The sequence below is a fragment of the Seriola lalandi genome, unplaced genomic scaffold (genome assembly GCF_002814215.2).
Source record: "Seriola lalandi dorsalis isolate HSWRI2012SDOR001 ecotype SW California unplaced genomic scaffold, Sedor1 jcf7180002054975, whole genome shotgun sequence".
Taxonomy (NCBI): Eukaryota; Metazoa; Chordata; class Actinopteri; order Carangiformes; family Carangidae; genus Seriola; species Seriola lalandi.
In genome coordinates this window covers 723,808-751,578 of record NW_019525525.1, presented here as the reverse complement: position 1 = coordinate 751,578, position 27,771 = coordinate 723,808, and the positions used below count along the sequence as shown (strand labels likewise).

At 41.2% G+C, this 27,771-nt stretch overlaps 1 protein-coding gene across 1 annotated transcript in view; it reads right to left on the bottom strand.

The window, feature by feature from the left end:
• LOC111646743 (voltage-dependent T-type calcium channel subunit alpha-1I-like) overlaps nt 1–27,771 on the bottom strand; it is a 71,584-nt gene that overhangs the window by 20,120 nt on the left and 23,693 nt on the right. The window contains exons 7-29 of the mRNA XM_087171088.1: nt 27,759–27,771; nt 26,924–27,312; nt 22,967–23,118; nt 21,982–22,167; nt 20,021–20,138; nt 19,720–19,875; nt 19,363–19,453; nt 18,338–18,492; nt 17,056–17,805; nt 16,335–16,435; nt 15,194–15,317; nt 14,888–14,956; nt 12,849–13,027; nt 12,565–12,691; nt 12,103–12,228; nt 11,864–11,953; nt 11,473–11,665; nt 10,793–10,944; nt 9,659–9,768; nt 6,743–6,876; nt 6,284–6,354; nt 2,133–2,211; nt 728–849 (exon numbers count right to left, since the gene is read on the bottom strand). The exon at nt 27,759–27,771 is cut by the window's right edge and continues 312 nt beyond it. Coding sequence (XP_087027214.1) covers nt 728–849; nt 2,133–2,211; nt 6,284–6,354; nt 6,743–6,876; nt 9,659–9,768; nt 10,793–10,944; nt 11,473–11,665; nt 11,864–11,953; nt 12,103–12,228; nt 12,565–12,691; nt 12,849–13,027; nt 14,888–14,956; nt 15,194–15,317; nt 16,335–16,435; nt 17,056–17,805; nt 18,338–18,492; nt 19,363–19,453; nt 19,720–19,875; nt 20,021–20,138; nt 21,982–22,167; nt 22,967–23,118; nt 26,924–27,312; nt 27,759–27,771 — 3,687 coding nt within the window. The remainder of the gene's footprint in view (nt 1–727; nt 850–2,132; nt 2,212–6,283; nt 6,355–6,742; nt 6,877–9,658; nt 9,769–10,792; nt 10,945–11,472; nt 11,666–11,863; nt 11,954–12,102; nt 12,229–12,564; nt 12,692–12,848; nt 13,028–14,887; nt 14,957–15,193; nt 15,318–16,334; nt 16,436–17,055; nt 17,806–18,337; nt 18,493–19,362; nt 19,454–19,719; nt 19,876–20,020; nt 20,139–21,981; nt 22,168–22,966; nt 23,119–26,923; nt 27,313–27,758) is intronic.

Here is a 27,771-nt window from a genome sequence, read left to right as displayed (position 1 = left end):
CACCCCCCCACCCTCTTACCCTCTTACCTATCATCCTCCGCCTCATCATTCCCTCTCTTCCCTATCGTCACTCCATGACTAATTACCACTCTGCCTCACCTGCTTCATACTAAACCAAATCAGGTCTACCTCTCTCACAGCCCGGGTTGTAATTTGACGGCTAACATGACAGAGATTTACTCAGGAGGGTAGCATCTGTGGCCCGCTGGCTTGCTTCATGGCCCACTACCATCCACACTGCCTGTAACCAGCGCATGTTTAATGGTCCACGCCCGACACGCACCAGCATAATCTCTATTCCCCTCGCAGCCTGGCTGTGCGGAGGAGTGGTGTTAGCTGCTGGTGGTAGTAGATGTGTGTTCGGGAGAAATTGGTGCTTTGTGTATGTGATTGCGCAATGGGGCACAGTCATTCCCCTGCACAACAGTAAAGAAATCTGTACTCCTGGTGCTGAGCAAGCTCATTTTCTTTACATCAGCAACTATCACTAGAGTGAAAGATAAGATGCATAAGAGAAAGAAGAGTTTATCTCTTCTCTCTCAGACATGTTTTAATTTCATTTTGAACACAAACTGTAATCTGTGCTGTGTGCACTATAAAATAAACACCAGACGATGGCTACGCACACTATGCTTTGGAAAACAAAAATAGCAGCTCTAACAGGGCGAAACCTTCAAAATGCATTCAATCTTAGTGAATGAGTATCCAGATGGATGTGACTCTTTACCTTCATGATGCCATTCCAGTTGTCGCCCGTGGAGACTTGAAATAAGGTAAGGAAGGCCATGCCAAAGTTCTCAAAAGTTGCGTGACGACTCATACCCTCACATGGGTAGTCTTCATTGCAAACTGAGGATGAGAGTATGGGAGTGGATGGAGCGAGAGAGGTAGTTATCGGGTCACAGATAAGAAAGAGGTGAGAGGATAATAGAGAGAGAAAATGGTACAGAAAGGGTGCAGGGATAAGAAAAGAAGAAGAGACTTGTGAATATGAGCACTCAACACTTAACATGTCATTGCTCCCAAAAACTGCAGAAGCATGTGCCATTTGTGTCGCTAAGCTGTTTGGATGATTGTCCAAACAAGCCAACTCAGTGTAGACACAGTCTGTTATCAAATACGTAGCAATGTGACCAAACACTATTTGTCTTTGAGCTTATATCCCAAGATAATCTTCGAAATGGCCTCAAGAAAAGCGACACTTGATTTTTCCACTAATCCGCTCTCCTGCCAAGCTCCAATAGGAAGCGATGTTGCCACTGGCTGCAGCTGCAGTGCACAAGGGAAATGTGACAGTTTGGAAGATATCTCCCAACTTCAATGTGGATATTTTGGGACAGTACTTATGTATCAGAATACTGGAGAGTGGGTTGATTCCCTATTGGCTGTCTGACTGCAGGAGAGAGAGCTGATGAAAAAGAATTCAGAGAGGAAATAAAGAGATTTTCATATTAAAAGTTAACACAAGTCTTCGTGCTTTTATGTGCACAAGATTTGGTGTATGATAATGAGTACACAAAAATTTGACACCACAATTTAATTTACCTACAAGTAGGACAAAACTTGACACACACCCACAGTATAGTTATGATCTGTTGATAATACGCTCTTTGATTAGTTGGAATAATCCTTTCATCACATTACCACATAATATATGACGAAAAGATTAATCCAACTAGTGAAAGAGTGTATGTACATGACCACATATATGGTGCATTTTTAGTTCCATGCCAGCAAGCAAGATAATACACAGTTGTCTGAAGGGTTTTAAGATTAGCTTCGAGATCAAAGAGTAATCTATCCTATGCCAAAGGAAAATCTGTCCAAAACCAAAGATCTTTGAAGAGATTCTTCTTAGGACAATTCCCCTTTGAAAGCCTGCAGGAGGCTGGAGTTAAGGCTTAACAGAATTCCTTTTTTGTCATTTATATAGTTATATTGGATAAATATTCATAAATTACCAAATATAATGGAGTTAATATATTGGTTCTCTGTAAAAATCTGTAATAATAAAAAAACAAACAAAAAAACAAAACAAAAAAAACCCATCAAAAACCTTATCTTATCTTATATAACTTTTTTTTGTGTGACATAATCCTATGTAGTATCACATCTGGATATCATGCACTCACCAAGTTCTCCAAAAAGCTCTACTCCTAAGGCGGCGTAGATGAAAAACAGCAGCATGAAGAGCAGGCCCAGGTTACCCACCTGCAAAACACACACACACACACACACACACACACACACAGGAAAACCTCTTACCATGCATATGTCGTAAACCATTTGACAGCATTCTAGCATCTGAAACAACAAAGTACTCCCTGCACAACAATGTGGCAAGGTTTTATGCTCTGAATAGCTTATAAAGTCAATATATGACGCACCAGACTTGTTCCTTTTTTAGTGGGTTACTGTCATGCCTACTGGGTTAGGGTTTCTTTTCTGTTAACACTGCTATTGAACACATCAACAACAAATATAATGCGAGTAATGTGTGTGCATGAAACTGGTCACACAGGATTCCAACTTATTTGTAGTGTGCTGCTACAATATCACCCTGCTCGGTTCTGCAAACCATGGCACAGCTCCCTCTGAGACTCTGATACAACAGAACCCCTGCTGTGAATTTTTTAAGTTTGGGGACTTGGCACGGTTCCACCACAACAGCCGTCTGTTAAAACAACTTAATGGTGATGATAATATTGCACGGTAAACAGTCGGGGGCAACATCTAATCCCATTCCAGGGATACAGAACCTTGTCGCCTATTCACCGTCTTTAACACTCTGCTAACAGCACTGCTCCACTGGGAATGAGGATATGCACTGATAAGTAGTTACTATAAATACACTCCATTTGTTCTAAGGAGAGGTTCAGATTACTTCACCTGTTTTTCAGGGAAAACATACTTAGTAGAGTTCAGTATATGAATAATGAATCAACATTATGACTAGTTTTAAAGAGATTACACACAAGCCAAATAAAGTTTATTAAAAGATATAATGCTGAGATACTTGTGGCTTTTTGGGTCTACTTGAAGGTGGGATTGGCAGGGCTATAAAGATGTCTTAACCTGACGCACCAGATGGTTTGTTACACAGCACCATCTGGGAAGGCTTCATTGAAAACTGTTTGGAAATGGCTGGTGCTTTCAAAAAATACTTGGCAGGTGATTGGATGAACAATCTGTCTATCATATGACGTAGTAGGAAAACAGTGGAGAAGAAACACAACACAACAAAAAAGCCACCGCCTGAGGAGCTTTGAACGTTAGTTTGCATGTTACTTTTACAGTTGATTCTCGTTGCTGCCAGAAGGTCCTCCTTTGTAGGATGCTGATTGGTCTAAACCACTGTGGTTCAGCTACACATGAAAAAACTTAGAGTCTGGCAAGATGGATTCTCGAGAAATCCAGCTTTCTCGGAAGGTTAAAGATGTTTAGTTGTATAGGAAAAATCACAGTGAATAGGAGAGTTTGGAGGGAAAGCTCTCAGTAACTAGTAGCCAAATTAAACAATTGGGACTGTAATTTAATTTAGGTTAAATTAAACTACAATGAGATTCTACACCTATCAAAAAAAAAAAGAAGAAAAAAAATGTTTGCTTATGTGTCTTATTGAGGAAATCAGTAGAAACTGATGTCTGCATTTTAAGGCTGTCAAAGGCCTTTCCATAAATAGACTACTATAATTCACCTGGTTAGTTTATATTCATGTTAAGCAGGTCAATTAAACACTTAATGCAAGAACTGCAGTAGATAGTGAAAGAAAGAACATAATATCTGCATACAATACAACACAATGTACATTATTAAAATATTAAAATGTGCTTTTGATGTAGGCAAATATGCCCCATTTCATGAAGGACAGTCTGATGAGTTCCTATGGACTGGAAGTAATGGAGGTCATTGCCACACAATGGAATGCTGTAATAGTTGCAGATGTGACTGTTTTGGGGGTTTGACTCAAGTCTGTCTCTAAGTTCTACTATCCTACCTGGACTGCTTAACAATCTGTGCTTCATAATGGCCTGAGTCAATGTAGGATCCAGGATAAGGATGAATGCACTTTTGAGAAGGGGGAGTTGTACAGAGAGGGACTCAATAGTGTATTCTATGCAAATTTATAAAACAATAACTTACGCTCTACTAGCTTAAAATAAACCTGAGTTTTATTATTTGTTTCATCTAGTTTTTGCACAAAGATTCAGTCGTCTTTAATTATTTCAAAGATTTAATTTAATATTCAAGATTTGATTAAATTTGGACAGACACCAAAATCACATTCATTTCTAAAAACTAAATACAGATCGTTTCAAAAGGTGCAGCTCTGATGCCAACAGCTATTTTGGATGTTTCTAAGCCTTTCCCAGAGAAGATATAAAACAACTGGCTTGTCTTTAGTGCCAACATGATATAAGCTATTAGTGTTAGTGAACAGTTTGCTGCAGCCATCTTGCATCAGTTATGGGGAAGAGGATAATGGAGAATGCTTGTGGGTGAAATGACTTTGTCTCACTGCGTTTTTGTAAAGACAAGCCATGAAAATGCACTTCTCTTAATGTTTCAATGATCTATTAAGCTTACCCATCCGTTTAGTGTAAGTATATGGCTCTCTCATTACATCTCCATGTCCTGTTATGGCCTATTAGATATATAAACTGCTTATGAAACTTGTTGAGTATCCACATCATGTTTAATCTTTTAAGTTATTATTCTAGCAGACATCTCTCCCTGTGTGTCATGATAGGATTATTCATACTCCTTGCCTTCTTGTAGTGTGTATGCTTGTTCAGCTGTATTCTAAGGCCTTTGTTAAAATGTCAATACCGTCTCAATATCCTGTGTGATGTAATGAAGAAAAGTTGGCAGTTTGCCATTTCATTTTCACAGTGAAATAAGAGTGCAATATCGCCGCAGGTTAAATCTCTCGCCAGGTGTAACACTTTTGTTCTCACTCTTTCAGTACCTCAATATGTGCACACACCCATACACACAGTCAGAGACCTCCTGAAACTGTTTAATTACCCCCAGTTTTAATTACCTCCCCTGATGCCCTTGGGATAGAGCAAAGGGCTCAGTGTTAATGAGGGGGGGATCAATAGAAAAGAAAGACAAGGAATCTGTTCTCTCTCACCTCTGCCTGCCCTCCCTTCACCACACCACCTGTTTCCCTTTGTTTGCTGCATCTTACTTTTGATGGTCAATGGGTCAGACCGTGTGTGTGTCTATGTACCAGCATGTCCATAAATAATGCTGTACACCTATCTTTGCACCAAACCTGTCTGTCTAGAAAACTGCCTTTTTTTAAAGGAATATTTTCACATTTTGATAAACACACTTATTAACCTTCTTGCTTGGAGTTAAATGAAAAGACCACACTCATGTCTGTGTGGTATATATTGCAGTTACATACAGTAGGTTTTTGTACATTGGGATGGTTACGTGTCATAGCCCTCTCCCTCCCCACATTTTCTAAGCTAAGCTAACCAGCTGCTGTACTGATGTGGCATAAACATAATTCCAAAACTTTCAAACTATTGCTTTAAGTTTTCACAGGTAAAGTAGTGAGGACACCGCAGTTTACACTAATCGTAAAAGCAAATCATTAGCATATAGTGAAAAACAGGATTCTGGGTAAAGTTTATTGATAAATAAACAATGGGACACTGATTCTGAGGTAGCACATAAAAATGACATAGCATCAACCACATATCAACCAGACAGCATCATTATAACTTCAACAACTTTTGCTGTCTTTTATTTTATATCTAATATATAAAATTATAGCATGCAGAGAATACTTCCAGTCAGTAAGAACAGCAAGCAGAGACGCATTCTGGGAATTTTCTAGGGAGCTGAACTTTGAGTGCACTGGAATGACTTGACACTGGGACGGTGTAAAAACTGTCTGCCTCTGTGGACAGTTCACCACCAAATGAACTACAGTCTGGTTTAAGAAGTCCCTGCTGTTTCTAGCACACTGTGGTCGCAGTGGGAGTCTGGGTACTCTCCATGGTACTGAAAGTGAAAACAAGCCAAAGCCCGGGTGTGCGTGTGTATGTATGTGTGCGTGCACGTGTGAGCGCCAGTCTACCAGTCTGTGGTATGAATGAGTCATCTATTAGAGCTGCCTACAGGCCAACGGAGAAAGAGAAGGGGGGCTCATACCAACTTGGCTATTGACTGAGATTGGTTCTCTCTCTGGGAGTGTGGAGTGTGTGTCCGTGAGGAAAAAAAAGAGGGAAAGACAGTGTGTGTAAGTGTGTGGGTGTGTGCGTACCTGAGGCAGGGCTTGGACCACCGTATCCAACAGGGCTCTCATTCCTGTCGCCATCTTCAGCAGCTTCAGCACTGTGTGTGTATGTGAGAGAGAAAGAGATTTTAAGTGTGGGCATTTAGGGGGAAATCCCTCAGGTTCAATTACAGACTAAATGAGAAACATTAACCTGCGGAAAGGTCAGTGCTTAATTTACACCCTGTGTAGCACACACACGCGTACACGTTCATACATACATGTACACACAAAAACAACACCTCAGACATTAGCTGCTATGCTACAGATAACTGACGTGTAAAGGTTTACCGTTTCAGTTGTTATATTTAAACACAGTAGTGAGTCACTGAAAGGGTGTACATGAAGGGAAGTTGGGACATGACTTGTAAGTGTGTGTGTGTGTGTGTGTGTGTGTGTGTGTGTGTGTGTGTGTGTGTGTATTTCGCACAGGTGTAGTTAATGTACCTCGTGCTATCCTCAGTACTCTCATGATCCTGATGATAGTGGGGTTGATGGGCAGGGCAGCACTGATCTCAATCTCCTCCAGGGTGATACCCATCACTGACAGAAGCACAATGGCCAGGTCCAGCTGGTTCCACCTAGCACAAGCACACACACATATACACACACACTCATATGATGGAGCAAGGTACACAAAGGAATAGCAGCACACACACAAACACACAAAAAACAAATATACACACAAAGTGATGAAAAGACGAAGTCACACTTACAAAGCTGTAGCCGTTCACGTTCTGGCTTCAACTGTAAGTAATGCACTAAGGGTTGTGTGAAAAGTTCTGAGCCTCAGGAGGTATGTAGCTAATTATTAGTTACCTCTCAACAAGTTACTCTCCTCCTCCTGCGACAGCGCCTCAGCCCCAAAAGCCCTTAATTAATCCATCATGTGTAGCAAAATGCTTGGCAGACAATTTCTTTTTAAGGCTTGAGGACAGATGAGAAACAGACATAACCAAATCAGATAGGTATAGTGGAAAATCAAAGAGCTTGACGCCACCATACTCCTTGTGACATCTGACTTATGGGCAAGTATTTTTACCTGATGTAACTACACCACTTTTGCAAATTTCCTGATATGTTAATCCTTTATTACCTCATGCAGTTGCTTCGGGAGGTCGTGTAGTCCTCATTTATCTGCTGACGTTTTGGAAGATGGTCAACAAATAGACATCTTTTGTGAAATCATCAAGGAGAGCTGGAAACTGCGCAAGTTTTTATGGGAAGTGGTAAATGAGGTGCACATATGATCTGGGATCACATAGCAAGGCACCCGCAGTAAACATTTGGCACTGTCAATTCATTTGTCAAAATGCTTGCCAAACTCTCTAATTTAAAATGACAATGACAACAGTGTATCAATCACGGTCTGTGACTCACTATCAACATGCACATGATCCTGTTTCCTTCCATTGTCAGGGCCTGACTGACTGTTGGTCTACGTCTTTTTTTCATATTTTTGTTCCAGGGAACAGAAGGTGCATCTTCCTCTGTGGTTTAAGACTGGGGACGGTAGCACACTGAGTAAGACATCATGTTCCTTAATCACTTAAATGCATCAAAGTCATGGATGCAATCTGGCTCACCTGGTAAAAATGCACTTTGCACAACTAACGGTTGAATTAAATGTGTTGGACTGTTATTTCTCCCTCGCTGTCAGCCTGAGAACGTTTTGGCCTGGCACAAATATACAGTAGACACACACACATCTGCAAACTTACAATAAATGCAGTTCTGATGGTGGCACATGTGGCAGTGTGTCTGTGTGTTACCTGCTACTCCAATGACCCAGTTGTAAAGCTGGCCTGAGAGTCACCCCAGATTTTAAATCACACTATGCACAATGCCTGCTCATGGCTTTTTCTGACACTACATAAAAAGAGACAGAGTGCCAGCTGATAACTGCATGATAAAATTCTCTCTATATCCGTCCATCTCTTTCTCATTTCATCACTAATTTTTCCTCTTCCTTTTTTGTCTTCGATCACTCCAGCTTTCCCTTCTATATATTATCTGTCTCTTCCCTGTGTGTCTATGTCTCCATCACTCACCTTATCTCCCTCGCTCTAACCGTTTCTCCTTACCCCCCCGCTCTCTCTTCCCTCTTTTCACTAACTAAAATAGGTCAATGACATTAAACTACCATCAGTGTATTATAGCTCCTAAATCTGTTTCTGCCTTTAATTACTCACCACATGTCCCTGAAAAGAATAAGACATCAGTCTCATCACTGCTCACATTCGAGTGAGTGACAGAACAATTAATCTGAGCTCTGAGTGGAGTGAGTGAATGTGGGAGTGAAAAGACCAGTGATGAGGTGTGTTTCCTGCAGAGGTCACACACAAAGGTCTTTACAGTAGGTTGGAGAAATGGAAAGTGCAGAATCACATGCAGAGAACTAATAGACAATTAGGTTTTGTTAAGCAGAATAATGTAGTGAAGTTAAACACTCTTTTCTAATTAGACGGTCATTAGTTCACTCAAATTAATACAATGAAAAACTCTCATTACGGAACTGGACTGGAAATGAAAGTTATATTTAGTTAATTGAATTACTTGTAAATGTATTACAGTTTTTATTTGCATTGAGGAAAAACTTGATGGAATAAGGAAACTAAAGATTGATTTGATGGTGGCCAAAGAAACAAATGACTATAAAAAAACTGTATACTAATACAGGACATTCCTCTCTTTTCTAACAGAAGTGATGATGTGTGATAATTTTCATGAAATCCGTATTTGCACCACTGTATGGTTTAGTCAACTTAATAACAGAACACATCAGAGCCAGCTCATATATTTAAACATATTTTATAATCCTCTATAACGTTAAAGCTGCTAGTCGCTATTCCATTTATAATGATCAAAGCAAAAGGCGGATTTGTTCAGCCATTACACTTTGAACTAAATAACTGTTTATTGTAGCACTATTTATATTATATGTTAATTCAAGAGATTATAGCATGTGCCGAGAGCCATGTTAAACGCTTTAATGTTTTTTCACATCAAATATGTGATAAGTGACTTAGCTGAATAGACAAAAACATAGAGTGATACTGTCATTTTCAGAGAAATTAAATCTCCGTTTTAAAATATCAAGCTAATTTTGCTGTATCTAATTTAAAGGGTGCTTGTGTTTTCAGGTTAGAGGCCATAAAAAAAGATGATTGACAATTATCATGCCGCTTTCCTTCAGGTACAGTACAGTCGACTGGACCACTCTATGGACAGAAGATGAAAAAATCCATACGTTTACAAAGTGGGACAAATAAGCTCACAGATACATTTATATGCAGACATAAAAGGAAACACTCTCATATACAATCACACTGCCAACACACAAGGTATAAGTACACACTGTACCTGTCTTTGAAGAAGCGGCGAACACCAAAGGCGATGAGTTTGAGTACTGATTCCAGCACAAAAGTGGAGGTGAAGAAATAGTTGCAGTACTTCAGGGCAAGATCCAGAGACTGGAAAGAGAGAGTAAAAAAAAAAGGTGTGTGTTTGTATGTGATGGGGTAGGGAGTATCAGCAAGATCGACAGGGAGAAACTGTAGAACAGAAATTGTTCCCACTGTTTGTAGAGTAAATCAAGCATGCCAGAGGAAAATAAGAGCGTCCTCCATTCACAGCACCACAAACACATACATTACGTCCCTTAACAAACACAGATTCTTAAACTTAACTGTATTCACTGAGAATTCAAATATTCCACAGGCAAGCATGTTTTAATTGTCTTAAACATCCAGTTGAGCTTTCTGTTACTGCGGAGACTGGAGATTACTTTGCTAGCATTTTTCTTTCATAAATAGAGCTGTAGCTTCTAGCAAGTGGGAGGCTGCCAAATGTCAGGACCAACAGCTGACAAATACAGCCAAGACCTGTGATATTTATCTGATGCTCCGCCAGTTTGAGAAAGCTTGCTCCATTTTAAAAGGTCAGATGGGCATCTTATCTCAAGGATAATCACTTTTCTCTCCCTCAAAAAAAAAACGCTATCTGGCTTTTGAACCTCTGTTCATCACACACGTATGGACAGCTACATGTACTCTATAGCTACACACACCAGTCTGACAGCAGCCCATGTCAAATCAGCAGTGCAATCACAGCTCATTGTATGGACTGCAGCTACTCACAACACATGCTACAGAGCCTGGATACAGTTTCACGGTGGTGGACCAGTCAGTGGTATCACTTGTGTGTTTTTAAGGTGCTGATTGATGCAGTGCAGGAAAACAGCTACAAAAATTGACAGACACTAATATTCTGCATAAAATCCACCCAGCCTTAGTTCTTCCTACTGAGAGTGAGCTTGTAGGAAAATGTAGAAAATGTTTGTTCTTGTCCATATTTTGTGGAGAAGGTGTTTTAGGGGAAGTGAAAGCAAAGCTGCGCAACTCTCAATCCTTACGACACACAACTGCACCTGTGCCCGCTGAAAACCCAAAGCACACACATTTTGCACACACAGGTACAGTAAACATTCCTTCTTACATGAGGTTGATTGTAGTGCTCTAGGGACATGGTGATGACGTTGATGCAGATGATGAAAGTGATGATGAGGTCCAGGTAGTGGTTTGTGCACAGTGTGTGGATCATCAGGCGCATGTGGCCATAGCTGGAATAGTAGGGCAGCTTCTGGGCTTCTGTTGGTAGAAAAATACAAGAATGAAGCTTTTAAATAATTTGTATTTGCGTCTAATGTTTTAGTTAAAGAGAGTATAGTGTGTTCTCTGCAGTGATATAATATAAACTACTAAATGTTCAAATCTATATGCTATTAGAACTAGTTTTTACATTATATATATATATATATATATAGTGAATATATAGTGAATTCCAAACAACCTGCTCTTGTTGCTACTTGTTGTACAACAAACCATCTGTATCATGTGGAGGAGATGAGATTTGCACAGTAGACCTGCTCCACACTGAGAACTTGAAAATGAAAAATTTAAAAGCTTTGATCAGGCACTTTGTGTTTTGTATCATTGTCTTGTTTTTTTTCCTCTATAAAGCTCCTGCCTCTCTTTCTTACCACACTCTTCCTTTCTATCCTCTATCACTCTACTCTTGTCTCATCCTCCTCAAACTGTTCATGCGCCTCTTTTTTTCTCGCTCATCTTTTGGCTGCTTCAATACTCTATCCCCCTCCTCTCACTCCTCTTTCTTACTCCTCCTCTTCTTTTCCATGCGCCGCTGACGCTTCTCCTCTCGTCTCTTGGCCTCCTCCACCTCCTGGTGCTGGCGGCACTTGTGGAAGTTCTCCACCACCACGCCAACGAACATGTTGAGGACGAAGAAGCTGACGATGAGAAGGAAGGAGATGAAATACAGCAGCATCCATGGGTTGTTGTTGATCACCGGCTGGGGTTGAAGTGGTGTGTTTGTTCATGATATGATTTGATATAAAACAATGAGATGTGAAACAAGGTAAGAAACAAAACGGAGATGAGAGAGAAGGAGAAAAAGAGTTAGTGAGGTAAAAATGTAAGATTTCCATTTTAGATCGTGAAGATTTTTTTTTTATGAAACACTGTTGTTGTACAGCTTATATGTGGGTACCTGTTGGTCCACAGCCACAGCATCCAGGCCGTGATACATGATGTTAACCCAGCCATCCTTGGAGGCGAGTACAAACAGGGACATCAGAGCCTGGACAACAAAAGGTAGAGAACAGAAAGGAAAAGTTTTATGCTTACTTTACGGGGAAAAATCTTTTTTTTTAATTATTAATTATTTTATGCTTCACATTCATATAAGAAAGATCATGCACACACAGATAACACACAAGTGACACTTACCTGTCCCAGGTTGTCAAAGTTGTACTTATGGTGAACCCACTTGTAGTTGGCTTGGAGACAGTCAGACTTGTTGGTGATGTTTTTGACATCAGGGCCCAAGCAGTAGAAGAACTTGCCTTTAAACAGCTGTCAGGAGAAGAACAGAGAAACAAAGCTTTTGATGCAGTCCAACTACTTAGAAGAAAACAGAGAAGTAAGCCTTCACAGAGGCGTCCGACGAGATGAAAGGATGCGCGAGTGAAATAATGAGCTGGTCAAAGATCCCACAAGCTGAAAATGTTGTGCAGTGATGAAAGAAGTAGGAAGACAACGAGAGTTTACTTAAGAGAGAGAAATATAAAAATCCATGTGCAGATGTGCTTCAAAGATATTAAGAGGGAAAGGACGGGAGAGAAACTGATTTGTTCAAAAAAATCATACTAATGGGGAGAGTATATTCTGTGCAAATAATATGCTTCCTACCTGTACCCCAAGAATGCCAAAGATGATGAAGAAAGCACAGCAGATGAGGACAATGTTGCCGATGGGTTTGAGAGAAGTGATGAGGGTTTCCACCACCAGCTTCAGACCAGGAGCTCTGCTAATCACCCTGGAGAAGGGAGGGGAAGAAGAGGAGAACAAAAACAAGTACATCAAATTGAAAAACATGTCCTGAAGGAAAACTAAAGAGGATATAATTGATTAATGATGGCAAAGATTTCTGTCTGCTGTTAAGATTGATAAACACTACAGTTCTTTGTCCATACCTGAGGGGGCGCAATGTTCTGAGCAGCCTGAGTACTCTAAGCACCCCCAGGATCTTGGCCCCACCCGCCATTGACACAACAATGTCAATCAAAGACACAAAAACCAAGAAGCCATCCAGAACGTTCCAGCTGCTCCGCAGATAAGCCTGTTCTCCTACATACAGACCCATGGAAACCACCTGAAGATGAGTGTAAAAAGAGGCGAAGCAACATCTTAGAACATGGACTACACTTTTAGTTACAGGACATTTGTATATCGTCAGTTTCAGAGTCAGCTCTGTGTTACAAAATGTGTTGCAACAAAGGATAACAAGGTGAAACCAAAAGATGAGAGATGATATACGGATAAAAAAAATCATAAGCAGGTGTAGGATAAAAGGCTGTGTGTAACATGTCTCGTTAGTGTCAAACACAAACACATTAAAAACATGTTCTCACCTTGCTGCTGAAACAACAATGCGCCTGACAAGCAGACACACACACACACACACACATTCAGATGTATGTACACACCTCTTCAGACAACACCTGCTTTGGCTAGAGAGCACCCAGAGCAGACGTTGACTTTATCTGTCACACATACAGTATGTGTACACACACACACACACAGCTAATTAGAAAAAAAAAGAAAAGACCAAACACACACACTTGCAACTGACACACTCTGACACACTAGTGTGCAGGCACCAGTGTGTTTGATACGCAGGGGTACAGTAATAATGCCCTGATGCCTGTGTCTTTAGCTTGTAAAAAGATTATTGTGGAACCATTTTACATATGATGGTACTTTATTCTTCTGCGACTTCAGCGCTGAGAGATGGATGTTGTGCAGGCATTGTATTACACATGCACAAAGCTGGATTCAGTGTTTGGCTAAGCAGCAGTGGGAGCACTGCGCCTGCAAATAAAAATAAAAAATCTGCCACTGACATTTGAAGGTGTTTGCCAAGTGTCCGGTAAATCTTCAGAGGAAGTGTGGGGGTTAGCGTGCAAACATATCAAGATGGTTGACAGATCAGTCCATGGAAAACATCTTAGGTCTAAATGCCAAAATGTAAACTGAATGTACAACACTTGCAAGTGTGCTCTCAGTTCACAATTCAGATTATTCTAATTATATACATAAGTGTAATCTACTTCTATAGAATGGGAAACAGCACTGCTTATTGCATACAACTACAATCATTAGAGCTAGTGAATGTGTTTTGGGGAGTGCTACATTGTGCTTGAAGCTGCCTCATGAAATAACTCTCCGAATAGTTGTGAGACATGCTGACCCATTCTTCAGCCCCGCTTGTGCTGTGCTTTTTTATTTGGCTACTTCTTGTACACAGCATCAAACCTCATGGTGGAGTCCTATGGAGAGATTAATGCTACACAATCAAGCACACACTGACACAAATTATGCAGACACACAAGGCTCAGACAGACAGAGACATGGAGGGAGACATGTACGGCGCGGCCAGAGGGCTGACAAGTCTGTGGCTCATTGACGGGCTGAGATTGGTTAATAATTGATTGTGGGAGTGCATAATTGATGGCCCACTTGTGCCAGAGCCTTTCGCAGAGCATACAGAGACAGTGGCAGAGGGAGAGAGGGAGAGCAAATAAAATAAAGGAAGGATCGAGAAACAAGACAGACCGAGAGTCTGAAAAAGGACTGATGAGAAAAGAGGGACCCTAAGGAAGTGGAAACGCAGACTTAAAAAAGAAGCAGTCAACAGTGGAGCGGTGTGGGGGAGTGCTGCAGATAGACCGCATCCATAAGAGAGGACAAGCCACTAATTAATGACATTGCTTAATTGCTCTATTCTCCAAAGGAAAATGGGAACTGCCATGAAAGAAGGAATGGGAGGGGGTCGAGCTGTGGGACCACTGAGGCACAGTCAATTCAGTGAGAGAGACAAACAGGAAGACACAAGAGGAGACAGACAGACAAAAAAAGAAAAAAGAAAAAAAAGATGCCTCTGTGTAGTACAGCCACACACTACACTCAGGACTCATTGGCAGTAATAGAGAGACAGGTTGTAAAATGTTACCTTGAGTGTCATCTCTCCCACAAAGATGGCAGTAAAGATGTAGTTGGAGATGGTTAGAAAGACTCTTTCCTAGACAGACAAACAGGAGGAGAGGAGAGAGAGGGTTGACAGTCAGAAAGAGGAGATGGGGCAATTAGAGGCAGTAAAAGCTTACTTACTGCACCTTTTAGATAATAAAACTGAATTTATCCTCAAAGAATACAAAAAGCTACCACACATAAACTACAGAGAGGAGCTGTAGCTTCTAACGCACACACTAACACACATGCACACACACACACGCGCGAACACTTCAAATGGATTTACCAAGCTGCCCTGTAATATCTTGGGCCTCTCCAGAGCTACTGTGATGCAGTTGGAGAAGATGAAGGCCAGCACCACATAGTCAAACAGCTTATGAGCTATGATGGACTGGCACATCTGTCTGAACCTGGAACAAGAGGAGAGACGTGAGGCCACACTCTGTCCAAACACAATTTAAAACAGTCTTCCATCCAATCAGAACAGGAGCCAAGTTCCCTGACAGTGCACAGGAGCTCCCTCGTATCTTGGTGAGTAAATAGCCTCATTCAGCCCCTGTTTACATCACTCCTAATTCAAAACAAATTACATTAACAACACTCTCAGAAGCACTAGACTCCTGAGTACAGTGCTCTGCTGGGAAAACAGAAGAGAGAGATGAGAGAGAAACAAACAGAAAGAGAGAGAGAGAGAGAGAGAGAGAAAGAGAGAGAGAGAGAGAGGGAGAAAGACAGAAAGAGATGGGACATACAAATACTGAATATGCATTTCAAAACTTAGCATGTGACACTGTGTACTGCCAAAAAGCAATTAAATATCTTCGCTGCAGTGTTTATTGGAACGGATGAAAAGAAGCAGAATGAATCAACTGGGAGAGGGATCGAATTTATTCTAAACTATTTTGGAACACACATGGAGACATTTAAATGCCTTTTATTTGAATACTCAACTGTATCTAATATAACCCTTCCTCTGCAGATTGTGACACAACATGTCTACAGTAGTAGAGTAGCCTATGGTATAAAATTTACCCTACGCGGCCTGTTTCTCTGTTCAACAGGAGGGGACAGGGTAGGAAATATCCTTTTGTTATTTGCAAGGTGGCAATCAATACTCTAATGCAGTCCTTCTCTGTGGAAGCTTGGCAACCTGTCCTTCCTATTGATGAGGTGGAGAACAGAATCTTCCCATCCATCCTTGATATTGCTTTGGTGGGATATGTCCTGTGGCCAGCTGATAATGTGCGTGTGAGAGACTGTGGAGACTTGAGCTACAAAACAGCCCACATTTTGAGTCAACACACTTCTGACGCAGTCAATCACTCCAGCACTAAAAGCGCTGGATACAACACATTTGATTAAAAAGGATTTTAAAAAAAAGAAGGAAAAAAAATGAAAAAGCAGAGCAGGGGATAAGGGTGACTCACTTGTTCTGTGGTGAGAATAGGAAGACAGACCAATCCTCTCTGGTCTCACACCAGTCGGGTCTATACGCTTCTAACATCTTCTGGATGCGGAAGCACAAGCTCTGAAACAAATACATACATCAGCACACATCATGGCATGCACATGCAGAGCCCATACACCAGCAGTAAACCCAAAAAGACACACAGAACCACACAGAGAAACTTCCTGTTTAGACTCCCTATTTGAATTATTTACGAAAGTGAAACACTTCTATAGCAATAGCTCCGAGCATCTTCCAGCATTACCATCTGTATAGCTCTCTCCCTCGCTGTCTAAATAGTCCTTTCTAATTAACCTTGTTTCTCTCATACACAGACTTGTTTACAATGAAAACAATTGGACTCCCATGAGGCCCAGGTGATAGAGAGTGCAGGCTTTATACAAAGTATTTGAAGATACTACACAAGAGAGCAGGAGATTACTTCATGTGTAAACTCTTGTACTTTAACACAAAAGCTAATGATTCAGTTATTGAGAATCACAAGGCTAGATTGCGTTTCTTTGTTCTTTTTTTTTGTTACACACTGTCTTAGTTATGTTTATCTGTATCTCTGGAACTAGACAATGTATCATAGGAAAGTAGTATGATTGCATAACCTTATTTCACTTACTCACCAAGCTTGTCCTAATGCTATATCTGTTTAATTCCCTCCCACCCACACACACATAATAGTAACCTACATATTCAATGTCATCATCCAGGTCCTCCCGGTCCTTGCTGCGTGCGTTAACTTGAGGGAAGACGTCAGCCATCAGTTGGCTCTGAGGGTTCGCCCCACCAGCCTGTTCATTATGTTGTCTAGGAGGAGGCTGGAGAAGCTGAGACAGTGGAGTCTTTCCATTACAGTCTTGGTGGACCCCTCCTAAGACACCCAGACTGTCGAGTCCACCGCCACCACCTCCACCACTGATTACCACCCCCCCAGAGAAGCTCTTCTTCCTGTGGTGAGCATGGAGCGTCATGGGGGGAAGTGGGTGATGTGGCGGTGGTGGAGGGTGTGGAGGTCCTGGGACCTGCAGCAGGTGGGGCAGCTCTAGTGATAGAGCTCTGCGGTCTCTCCTGGGAACAAAGTGACCTGGGAGCATCGGATGGGGAAGGTGGAGCTGGGTGACAGGAGGAGCAACAGCAGGAGGGGAGAGAAGAGACTCCTCCTCGTCTGGGTGGACATGGTGGAGGTGCCGGTGCGGGGATGAGGAGGCTCGGGGACCACGGATACGAAGGCTTCCTCCAACCACCCCTCCCAAACTACCCAGGCCGTAGCCATAGAAGGGCCTTGCAGAGGTGGGGTTGAAGGCTGGACTAGCGGAGGGAGATGAGGAAGAACAGGGGCGGCCGCCTCCCAGGCTGTTCCAGCTGGAACGACGGGCCCACAAGGCCTGAGGCTGGGGAGACACTGGGCGTCCCCAGTTGTGGTAACCCCGACCTGGATACTGAGAGACAGAGAGAGAGAGAGAGAGAGAGAGAGAGAGAGAGAGAGAGAGAGAGAGAGAGAGAGAGAGAGAGAGGTTTCTTCCTGTAATTCTGACCAATATCCTGTCTGGATCTGCTCTGGCCGTCTGGTTTACTAACAAAAATAAATAAAACATGAACAACACGAATTACATGAAATGTGGAAGTGCTTCTGTGAAAGCTTCCCATACTTAAACTTGTAGTCAAGTAACTGCCAAAGCATTTAATTAGCTAAACAAATAGTTGAGGTAAAAACTTTCTGTTGCATATTATCGTCCTTGAAATTAATAAGACGATGAAAAACCTTCGATGTGCCACTAATTAAATGCCATTGTGGTATATATGAATACAGTTATGACCTAATGTGATTTTCAGAGAGAGTACCCATAATATTCCTTTCACACAGTTTCAGTCACATCAAAGCGCAATGACCAGTCAGTCAACCGACAACTAACAAACAGCCCAGCAGCTATGTATTTTCCAGCCACTCCTATTACAGTTATTTCCACTTACCAAAGCCCTCTGCTCCAGATTGGCCCTGCCAAGAGAAATAACACTGTTCTTCCTGGAGCCAAGAGCAAAGGTTAACCTCTCTCCTGGAAACAGACCAGCAGGCAGCGAGGACAAGTCCAAGTGCCCATTTGGGGTCAGTGTACAGATCTTTGGATCTACAGGAAAGAGGGAATGGAAAGAAGTAGATATATGAAAGGAATGATAAAGGGAAGAAAGAAATTCATATGGATGAGTGGTAAAAAACTGTGGCAATGAAAGAAAGAGCATTAAGCAAGACTTTCAATCCCTTTGTTTGCTTATTCTCTGTTAATGTTACAAAGACAGAACTAAAGAACAGAATTTTCTATCAGAGTACACCATAAATGTCCTGAAACAATGTTACGGCCAGCTCAGATAGGGGAAGGTTTGATTTACACTGAATTGCTTTCCAGGAGCCAGAAAGGAGCTGTCCATTCTCATACATATATTTTGGTGGAATAGGTCTGAAGGAATATTAACATTTCTATTGTGTTTGATTCAAATAAAAAGGTAAATTTGGACTCAGGAGAGCTGTGGTCAGACATGATCAGAGTCCTCCCTAATATGCTTCTAAATGCTACTCTATACTGCATGATGCTTTGGCTGGTTCCTGATGAGTTCACGTTTGTTATGCCTACAGGGAGAAGAGGGGAGAGTTGTGGATGGAGAAGTGGCATCAGACATGCATTATTTAAAGTTTGCTCAGCTTCCATTTCAGACCGATGCTAAGCAATGTTTGTTATGGAAATCAGACAACAGGCGACACGTTTGATGCCCGAGGTACAACGAAACAGCTGATAACTTTCTGTAGCGCTGAAAGGTCATAAAATTGGTTACACAGTGCCACTTTAGCCAATCTAAGTATTTACTAAGGTCATGGTGTGGGCTGATGACAACTACAGGATAAAACTTCTAGGGGTGAAATGGTCACATAATTTCAGAAGTGAGAGGAAAACCAATCTATATTAAACAAAAAACGCTGTAAAGCTCTTGATGGCATTTAATACCTGAAAGATGCAGAGAGTCTTTCTGTTTATCATTCTCCTCGAAATTACAGGAAGACCTGTCATCATCTGAGTAAGAGCGGTTTGCATCACCCTGTATCAGGCACAGCGAAAGAAAATTAATGGGGGAGAGAGAGAGAGATAGAGAGAGAGGCAGAGAAGGATAGGGCAGGCGTGGCAAGGCATTAGAGGAGGTGAAGAAGCAGAGAGTGGGAGACAGAGTAAAATGTGTAGGAAATACAATCACAAGCTAATTTAAATAGAAACTTCCAAATATTTGTCCTCTCCTCTTGTTGATTTGCTTTTTGTAAAGTGTATACTGTCCAATGCCCTCAACCAAGATTGTTACCCATGTCTCACCTCAGCTTGGAAACCCTCGACCAAGATGGCAACCAGTAAATTGAAGAGCACATAGTTTCCAAATGTCATAAGAGCCACAAAATAGAGAGCAGCACAGGGCGATGTGGAGGCCATGCCATTGTACAGCACCATGTTCCAGTCCTCCTGAGTCAGAATCTACAGCAAATAGAGCGGAGCAGGAACACACATATGGTATACACACAGACAAATGTGGATACAGGTTTGAAAAATTTGCAGATTCACAGGCACATCTGTTTAGGTTGAAAGTGTGTGTGTGTGTGTGTGTTTAAAGTATTTGTACCTGAAAGACAGTAACGATGGCCCAGAGCAGGGAGTCAAAGTTCTTTCTGTCGGGCACTGTGTCTCCTGCCTCTGTCTTCAGACTGAACTTACAACCAAATATATGCATCCCCAAGATACTGCAACACAAAAAAATGGCCACGTATGCTCTCATAGAAACAGAACAAGTGCATTTATGTGGTTGAACTATGCACTGAAAAGACTCTATTTTTTTTAAGTATGTCATGGGCTCTGTGTGAAGATTCACAGAGAATGTGCTCAAAATTGAAATAAAACAGTATTATTATTAAAGCAGTGTAGAGATAGGATCAAAAGAAAAATACAGAGTGAAAGAGAGAAGAATAGCACTGCATACACAGTGAGCTGGTTTCAAGAATTTGCTGTCATAATTTGACAGCAAATACACAACGCATACACAACTACGTTCAAGACCATGAACCTAAAACATACACACACATATACAAAAACATTTAAACATTACAACCTTCTATCCCTGTTTCATTTCAAAGCTTTTTTCTTTGATGGTCTTCCTCTCTTTTTCTCGTCTCTTTGCAGTTGTCACAAGACAGTGTAACACAATCAGTCTCATTCATATTCTCATTCATCGATCTTTTCTCTAGAGCAATTATGGAGAGGTTTTAAGAGTTAAAGTCATAGCTGAGTGGTGTTGTACATTAACTGCTCCCTAAGAGCTACACTGGCTACATATATAAACCAAATGCCACTGGCTCAGGATAGCATTAGCTGGCTAAAATCTCTGATGCCATCTGTCTTGCCACACTTGTTTTTTATTGCTGTGCTGCAAGGGTTGGCAGGTACACATGTACACACACACATACGGGGTCACAAACACACATGCACACACAAAGCAGGACTAAGCTAATAACATTACGCTGCTGTAGAACTCATCTATCGTGTAAAAATGATTGCACTTGGAACAATTAGGATAAATTATTCAAATAACAATAATTCTCTTAATACCATCTTTAGAGGTGAATTTAGTAGGAAAACAGAGCAGCAGTATGTGTGTGTATGTGTGTGTGTGTGTGTGTGTGTGTGTGTGTGTGTGTGTGTGTGTGTCCTGGGGGATGTTAACAAGAGGAGCGATTAGGCTGAATGATTATGTTTCTGTAAATTACAGTCTTCAGCATCCGCATCGCAATATTCATTTAGGTACAATGTAAATGCTGCATTTCATCTTTAATTGTTACATGTAATTTAGAGGATAATTTTTAAAAATATTAGGACAACTCAACCTCTCCATTACTTAGATTTTACAGTCAGCCTAGTGGAATGATTGTTGACTGAATTCATGTGAAGGAAAAGCATTGCTAATGGTGTACTAGCAACAATTTTTACAGTCAAAAGTAAAGACATTCATGTCAGTTTTAAATTAAACCATGCATTTGATTAATATGTGATAAATTTAAAATCTGTTTCTGTCGGCTTAATAGTTATGGCTTATTGTTATCGCTGTTCTTTGGCTCAATGCTTATCTTACTTATTTAATGGAATTTCAAATGTTGGTGCAGCCACATACACTGCTGACCAACAACCGAGTTAAGGTACTCATAACCTTCATGGTAGATGTAACACTGGAGAAGGAAGCAGGTCAAAGAGAAAATCACTGATGCCACAGTTTGGGCAAAAATGGGGGAGATTATAATAATTGGAAGATAATCCTATTATTTTGTACACACTGTGTTCAGGCTTTCGGCTATGGCTGCCTGCACCACGCTCAACTATTATATTTTGTCTTAATCTGCTGATATTCTATCATGGGTTGGACAAAACAACCCGTCTTAGGCTCAGGCACAGTACTGCACAGTGCATGTATACAGTTTACATACAAACTCTCTTCTCTGCCTCTACACATTCTTAATTACATTTTCCTCCCCTCTCCGTTTTTGTTTATTTCTTTTCTCTGAGCTGTATTACACATAAATGCAAGCCCCGTGTTACCTGAAGATGAAGATGAAGAGCATGAGCAGCATGCAGAAAGTGGCCACGTTGTCCATCGTCTTCATCAGCACCACCAGCTGCCGCCTCAGCGCAGGCATGAACCTCACCAGTTTAATGACCCTCAGCAGCCTGAAGGTCCTCAGCACCGACAGACCGCCGTCTGCCTGGCCGATTATCTCACACACACTGGGGTGTGTGTCGAATGGATGTGTACATGTGTGCATAACAGTGCGAAATAGAGAGAAAAAGAGAAATTGGAGGATGTGGACAAATTTAAAGGAAATGTAGAGAAAAACATACATCATCATAATCAATGAATGAGGGGAGAGTAAGATTTGAAAAATAAATAGAAATCAACAGAAAGGAGAGAACCACCAGATAATAGACGATTAAATAAGAGAACAAGGCAGTTTTTTATACCAAACAACACAACTACACATTTTCAAGATACAGAAATTCTAAGTCTGTGACCATACATACTAAAAATTATACATACAACTTAGTCCCTGCAGACCACCGTGCTTAGAATACACTGGCAGAAACTCTAGATGCAAATTATTTAAACATTCATTCATCACAACACATGTAATGTTTTGTAGCAAACGGTGGAGCGATTTGAGGCTGCATATGTCAGGCTCTCAATTTGGTTTTTGGGATATGCGTACTTTTAATAGAGCTAAAAGGATGAGTTAATTAGTTGATCAACAAAAAATTAATGTAACCATTCAGATAAAGCAATTTTTTTTTTTTACATTTTTCTGTTTTATAAAAAAGTTAACTAAATAACTTTGGGTTTTTGACTGTTAATTCGACACAACTGATGTTTAAAGACCTCACCTTAAATTATAATGTGGATTTTTCACTCTTCTCTAACATTTTAAGGACAAAACCTTCAATATGTAAATATCATTTCTCATTTATGAAATGTTATTACACTAAACGACAGCCTAACTGAACTATTAGGAGTAGATTGTAGATTACAGACCTAATGATGACGATGATGCCATCAAAGATGTTATAGGGGTTCCTCAGGTACTCGAAGAAGCCAAAAGCAGTCAGCTTGAGAATCATCTCCAGTGTGAACATGCTGGTGAAGACAATGTTGCAGATCTCCAGGACGTTGGTCAGCTCTTCAGGCTGTGTGGAGGGGGTAAGGAGTGGAGGAGGTCATAGAAACAGAAAAAGAAAAATTAGAAGAGCAAGTAAGATGTGGAAATGGGTGAAGACAGAGTGGCACAAAGAATGGTGGGTAAAAGATAAGAGAGGTTAAAAAAAGAGCAAGTGATAGACAGAGAGAGGCAAGTGCAGACAAAGAGATAAAAACATAGTTGATATTAAACCGCAGCTTTGCAATCACAGCTACCGCAACAAAAGATGCTGCACTGCACTGCAAAGAAAACAACCGTGTACGGATCACTTTCCTCCGCCTGTGTAGAAAACACTGTCAATCAAACTGTCAGTCACTTGAAGAGAGACATCTCCCTCACCTGGCAAATAAAATTAAAACACACGCCTTAGCTTAGATAGGCAACAGACAGAGAGAAAGGGAAGAGCCTGAGAAGCACGGGAACAAATTGTTGTTTTTTGTTTTTGGTTTTAATCATAGCTGTTTAAGTGAAACTATAAGAAAAAAAACTCACATCGGCAAATATGAACAACAAAATGTGAAAGGAAACGGTGTGTAGTGTCTGTGTAGCACATGGTGTCAAACAGTGGCTGAATAGGAGAGCATGTTATCTGGAACTGGCAGGAACACATGTACATATACGAACCACACACATAATAAATCCACACTCATGCTCCAGTCAATCCTGGGTTTATTTCCATTTGTATGTGCGTGTGCACAAGCAGACTCACTTCATGCAAGTATACAGTGTTTTGGTGAGTGTGTGTGTGGGTGTGTGTGTATGTGTGTGTGTGTGTGTGTGTGTGTGTGTGCGTGTGTGTGTGTGTGTTATGCACAATATAGATCAGATGCTTTCTCTGATACCCCCTGTGAATTTCAGTTTCAAAGCCAGCAGAGAAATAGCCAGCTAGCCCTGCCAAAGTTAGCAAACCATGTCAGAGAAAAACACAGTCTCAAGCCCTCCTCCTCTTCCTCTAATCCGCTTTTTCTCCCAATCTACTACCCCCCCTAGTTCTCCATCCCTCTTTCTTTCTCTTTTGGAGTCTCATTATCAGGCAGACCCATCTCCTCCCAATCAATATCCTCATGTCAATCAGAGGAGGGCAGAACGGGAGAGGAAGAACCCGGCTGAAGGAGAGGGAACGGAGGAGAAAGCAGATTGTTTGGGAGTACATGATGACATGAGCAGTGAGGAGGAAAAGAGTGGAGAGAATAATACTTGATTAGAGGTGAGGAAGAGTTAAGAATGATAAAAGGGATGGGAACAAAGGAAATAAGCTCACAAAACCAGCCTAAGTCTCATGAGCTCAGTTTTAACTACAATGTTTTCAGTCTGCTGAGACTCATTTGCACTCAGTATCTGGAAACTAGACTGATCATTGGACTACTGATTGGTTTAGATGAGACGATTTACCTCTAAAAATGTTAATGTCATGAAACAAAAATTGAAAGAGATGCTAATATAACTACTGAAGATGAGTTGCAGTAGAAAATACAGAATGAAGGGATAGATGTGGACAGATGGACAGACACAAGCAAATTTATCCCTTCGCAGTTAGCTCTAACCTTGACCTATGTCTCCCTCACTGGTCCAAAGTACAAACACAGGATATGAGATTTATTGCTATTGACAGAACCATCACATCCCTTGACATCACAGTTTAACTCAGACAAAATACCATCATTCCACCCTCTCCTTGCTTCCTCCCTCCTCACTGCTCTGTCTTCTTGCTCCATTACCTTTCAGTCCCTAACCATGTTTCCCCTCATATTCTTTTTCCCGTGTTCTCCCATGTTACTTCCACCTCCTGTACAGTATTTCATATTTTATCCAGCCCCGCAAATGTGTCCTCTCCCTGTTTCTCTCTCGAAACGTGGCCTCAGTCAGCCTGTGAATGTTGCTTGAATATGAATGAAAGAGCTACAACTTCCAAGCCTGAATTCCAATGTGCCAATTTCTTTTTCCCCCTCACAAAAATATCCAGACACAAACACACATACCATGAATACAAATAGGAAGTTTGTCTTTAAACTTACTAGTGTGCCACATCATTTGACGAATTGATGAGTAATAATCCATCATCAAAGGTCACAATCATAAATTGCAAGGTCATACCTTTATAGAACAAAATGCGATTTTTGATATGAACATTTTCCTTAAGTACGATGTGGTGCAAATAAGGCAACTTTTTGGTTAGTCAGTTTAAAGGGAGTGCATCAGCTTCAGAGTTCCTGTTTTAGAATAAAATTGCATGGGGTAAGACTTTTCTACTGCAGAACAGAGACACACACTTTTACCACTGCCTGTGTGCCAGCCTGTGGAAATTGCGGAGGGAGAAAGACTCAAAAGACAGACAGACAAAGCCTCTGCGAGTTTGTGCATGCAAATGTGTACGTGTGTTTCTGAATACACGCCCACTTTGAAACGCACACACTCACTCTTGCACAGAATCACACAGGGAATTGAGCTGAAAACTGCTGTGTAACCGGCGTCTGCCTCGCTCTACCCCTCTCACTCGTCCCCCCAGCACCCCCCACCCCCCCAACCCTCGTTTATTTTTAGAGTCTTTGGAGATGAGAGAAAGCAGCTACTCTGTACACTGTCAAAGAGTGAGTGGGTGGATAAGAGAGAGAGAAAGAGAGAGAGACACAGAGAGAGGGAGGGAGAGAGAGAGAGAGAAAAGTGGGGAGATGGCGGGTGAAACTGAGGGAGGTAAAACCGAGTCAGAGAGTAGATGAGACACTTGGGGTAAGGCGGGAAGGATGGAAGGAAGGAAGACAGCAAGGAACAAAGGAACAAGTGGGGGAACATGCAAAGGATAGGTGCACAGTGGGATTTATGGAGAAAATAAGGGGAGAGAAGTGGAAGTAAAATTAGCAAGGGAGAGAGTGGGGGAGAAAGCGAGGAGAGAAAACAGAATGACACGAGTTGAGAGAGAGAGAAATGAAGGAAAAAGAAAAAGCTGTTTTATGTAACAGCTTGTGAGTGTATGTGCCTGCATGTGTTCTTGTTGGTGCATGCGCAAAATTTAAAAAAAGGTATTTGTTTGTGTGTGCGTGTGTATGTGTGTGTGTGTGTTTGCTTCAACACATTTGCGTTTGTTTGCATGTGTGCGTGTGTGTGTACTCTTGGCAGGCTTCTCCCACTCTCAGACACCTGCCTTGTCTGCCTCTGAGGAGCCTGGCCAATGTTAAAAGCCAACTCGGTTTTGTCTACCGCTAGGCTAAATGTTTACACCTCTGTCAGGAAACTGCATGGCAGTGATGCTCCACTCCCACACTCATCCTTCTGAACGTCATCTGCTATTATAATATTTCTAGCAGCAATGCTTCATCAGCAGTGATAGTGGTTTATCTGCTGAGGCTGTGGTGATTTGTGGGAGTGAGAGGGGAGCGAGAAATGATTATGCCAGCACACTCCAGTGACACTGTAGTATGTCAGTCTAGGCAATGTATATTCTAACAGTGATGACCAATTTCCAAAATATTCACTATAATTATATATACATGTTATACATGATATATTATAAGTGGTTAAAAAACTGAACACTTAGCCTGATCGAAAGAAAATGCAATACTGCAGCAATTTCACAATAAAAGCAAGAAGATTATGGTGTCTGAATCACTGGTGTGTGCTTTTAATATGACACACATGGAATATGTGTTGAGTTAGCAGCCCACAGCAACAACGGCAAATAGACAGCAAAAAGAAGCAGACTCAAATTTGATCAAACATATTTTCAAAAAAAAAAAATTGTCACTGCGCAAACAGTTAGTAACAATGTTTGTGTGACAGCACTGATCAAATCTTCTTACCTGGTTGTGATGCTCGATGCCCATACTGATGGTGTTGATGAGAATAGCGATCATAATGCCCCTGCTGAAGTACTTGCTCTCCACAATTCCCCAAAGTTTCCTCCTCATGTCGTTCCAAATGTCCCTACATTGTCCGAAGCATGACCTCTTCCTCTTCCTCTCCCCATCTCCTCTCTCCTCTAAATGGTTCTCCTCCTTGCCCGTTTCTTTCACAGCATCCTCCTCATCTTCCTCCTCGTTGGCAGAATCTCCCACAGCTCTTGCCCCCTCTTTCAGTGACAGTTTACATATAGGGCAGTCCTCGGGATTTTGAGGGACAGACAGACTGATGGAGTTGGCTAGTGGCTGAGAGCCGTGGTCTTGCTTGTTTTGATGCGGACAATGGGATGCTAGAGGTCCAGAGACAGGAGTAAAAAGAATATGAGACTAAGGATGCACTTCAATTTCAGATATAAAATTTTTTTTGCAATCAGAATATACAGAATATACAGGTTTGCAATTGCAATTGTTGCAAAAGTTGCATACATTTATTTTGAAAAGTATACATAGAGAAAAAGAATAAGAAGATACACAAAATATACTGTATTTTTTGGACATTATGAGATTGACCTCACCAGAAATAAACATGTGTCAAAATGCAGCCATATTTGTAGTCCAGATTGTAACTCATTTAACTCACCATCCAGGATTCAAGTGGTCATCATATTTTTTCAAGCGGCTAAACCATATTCAACTCTTATTGTTTCAGAAGTCCACATTTTGTCTGAAGGTCAATGTCAAATATTACATAAATAAGAAATATTCAGATGTCATTTTCTGAGGCCCTCTTACTCACATCTTGGGTGTCT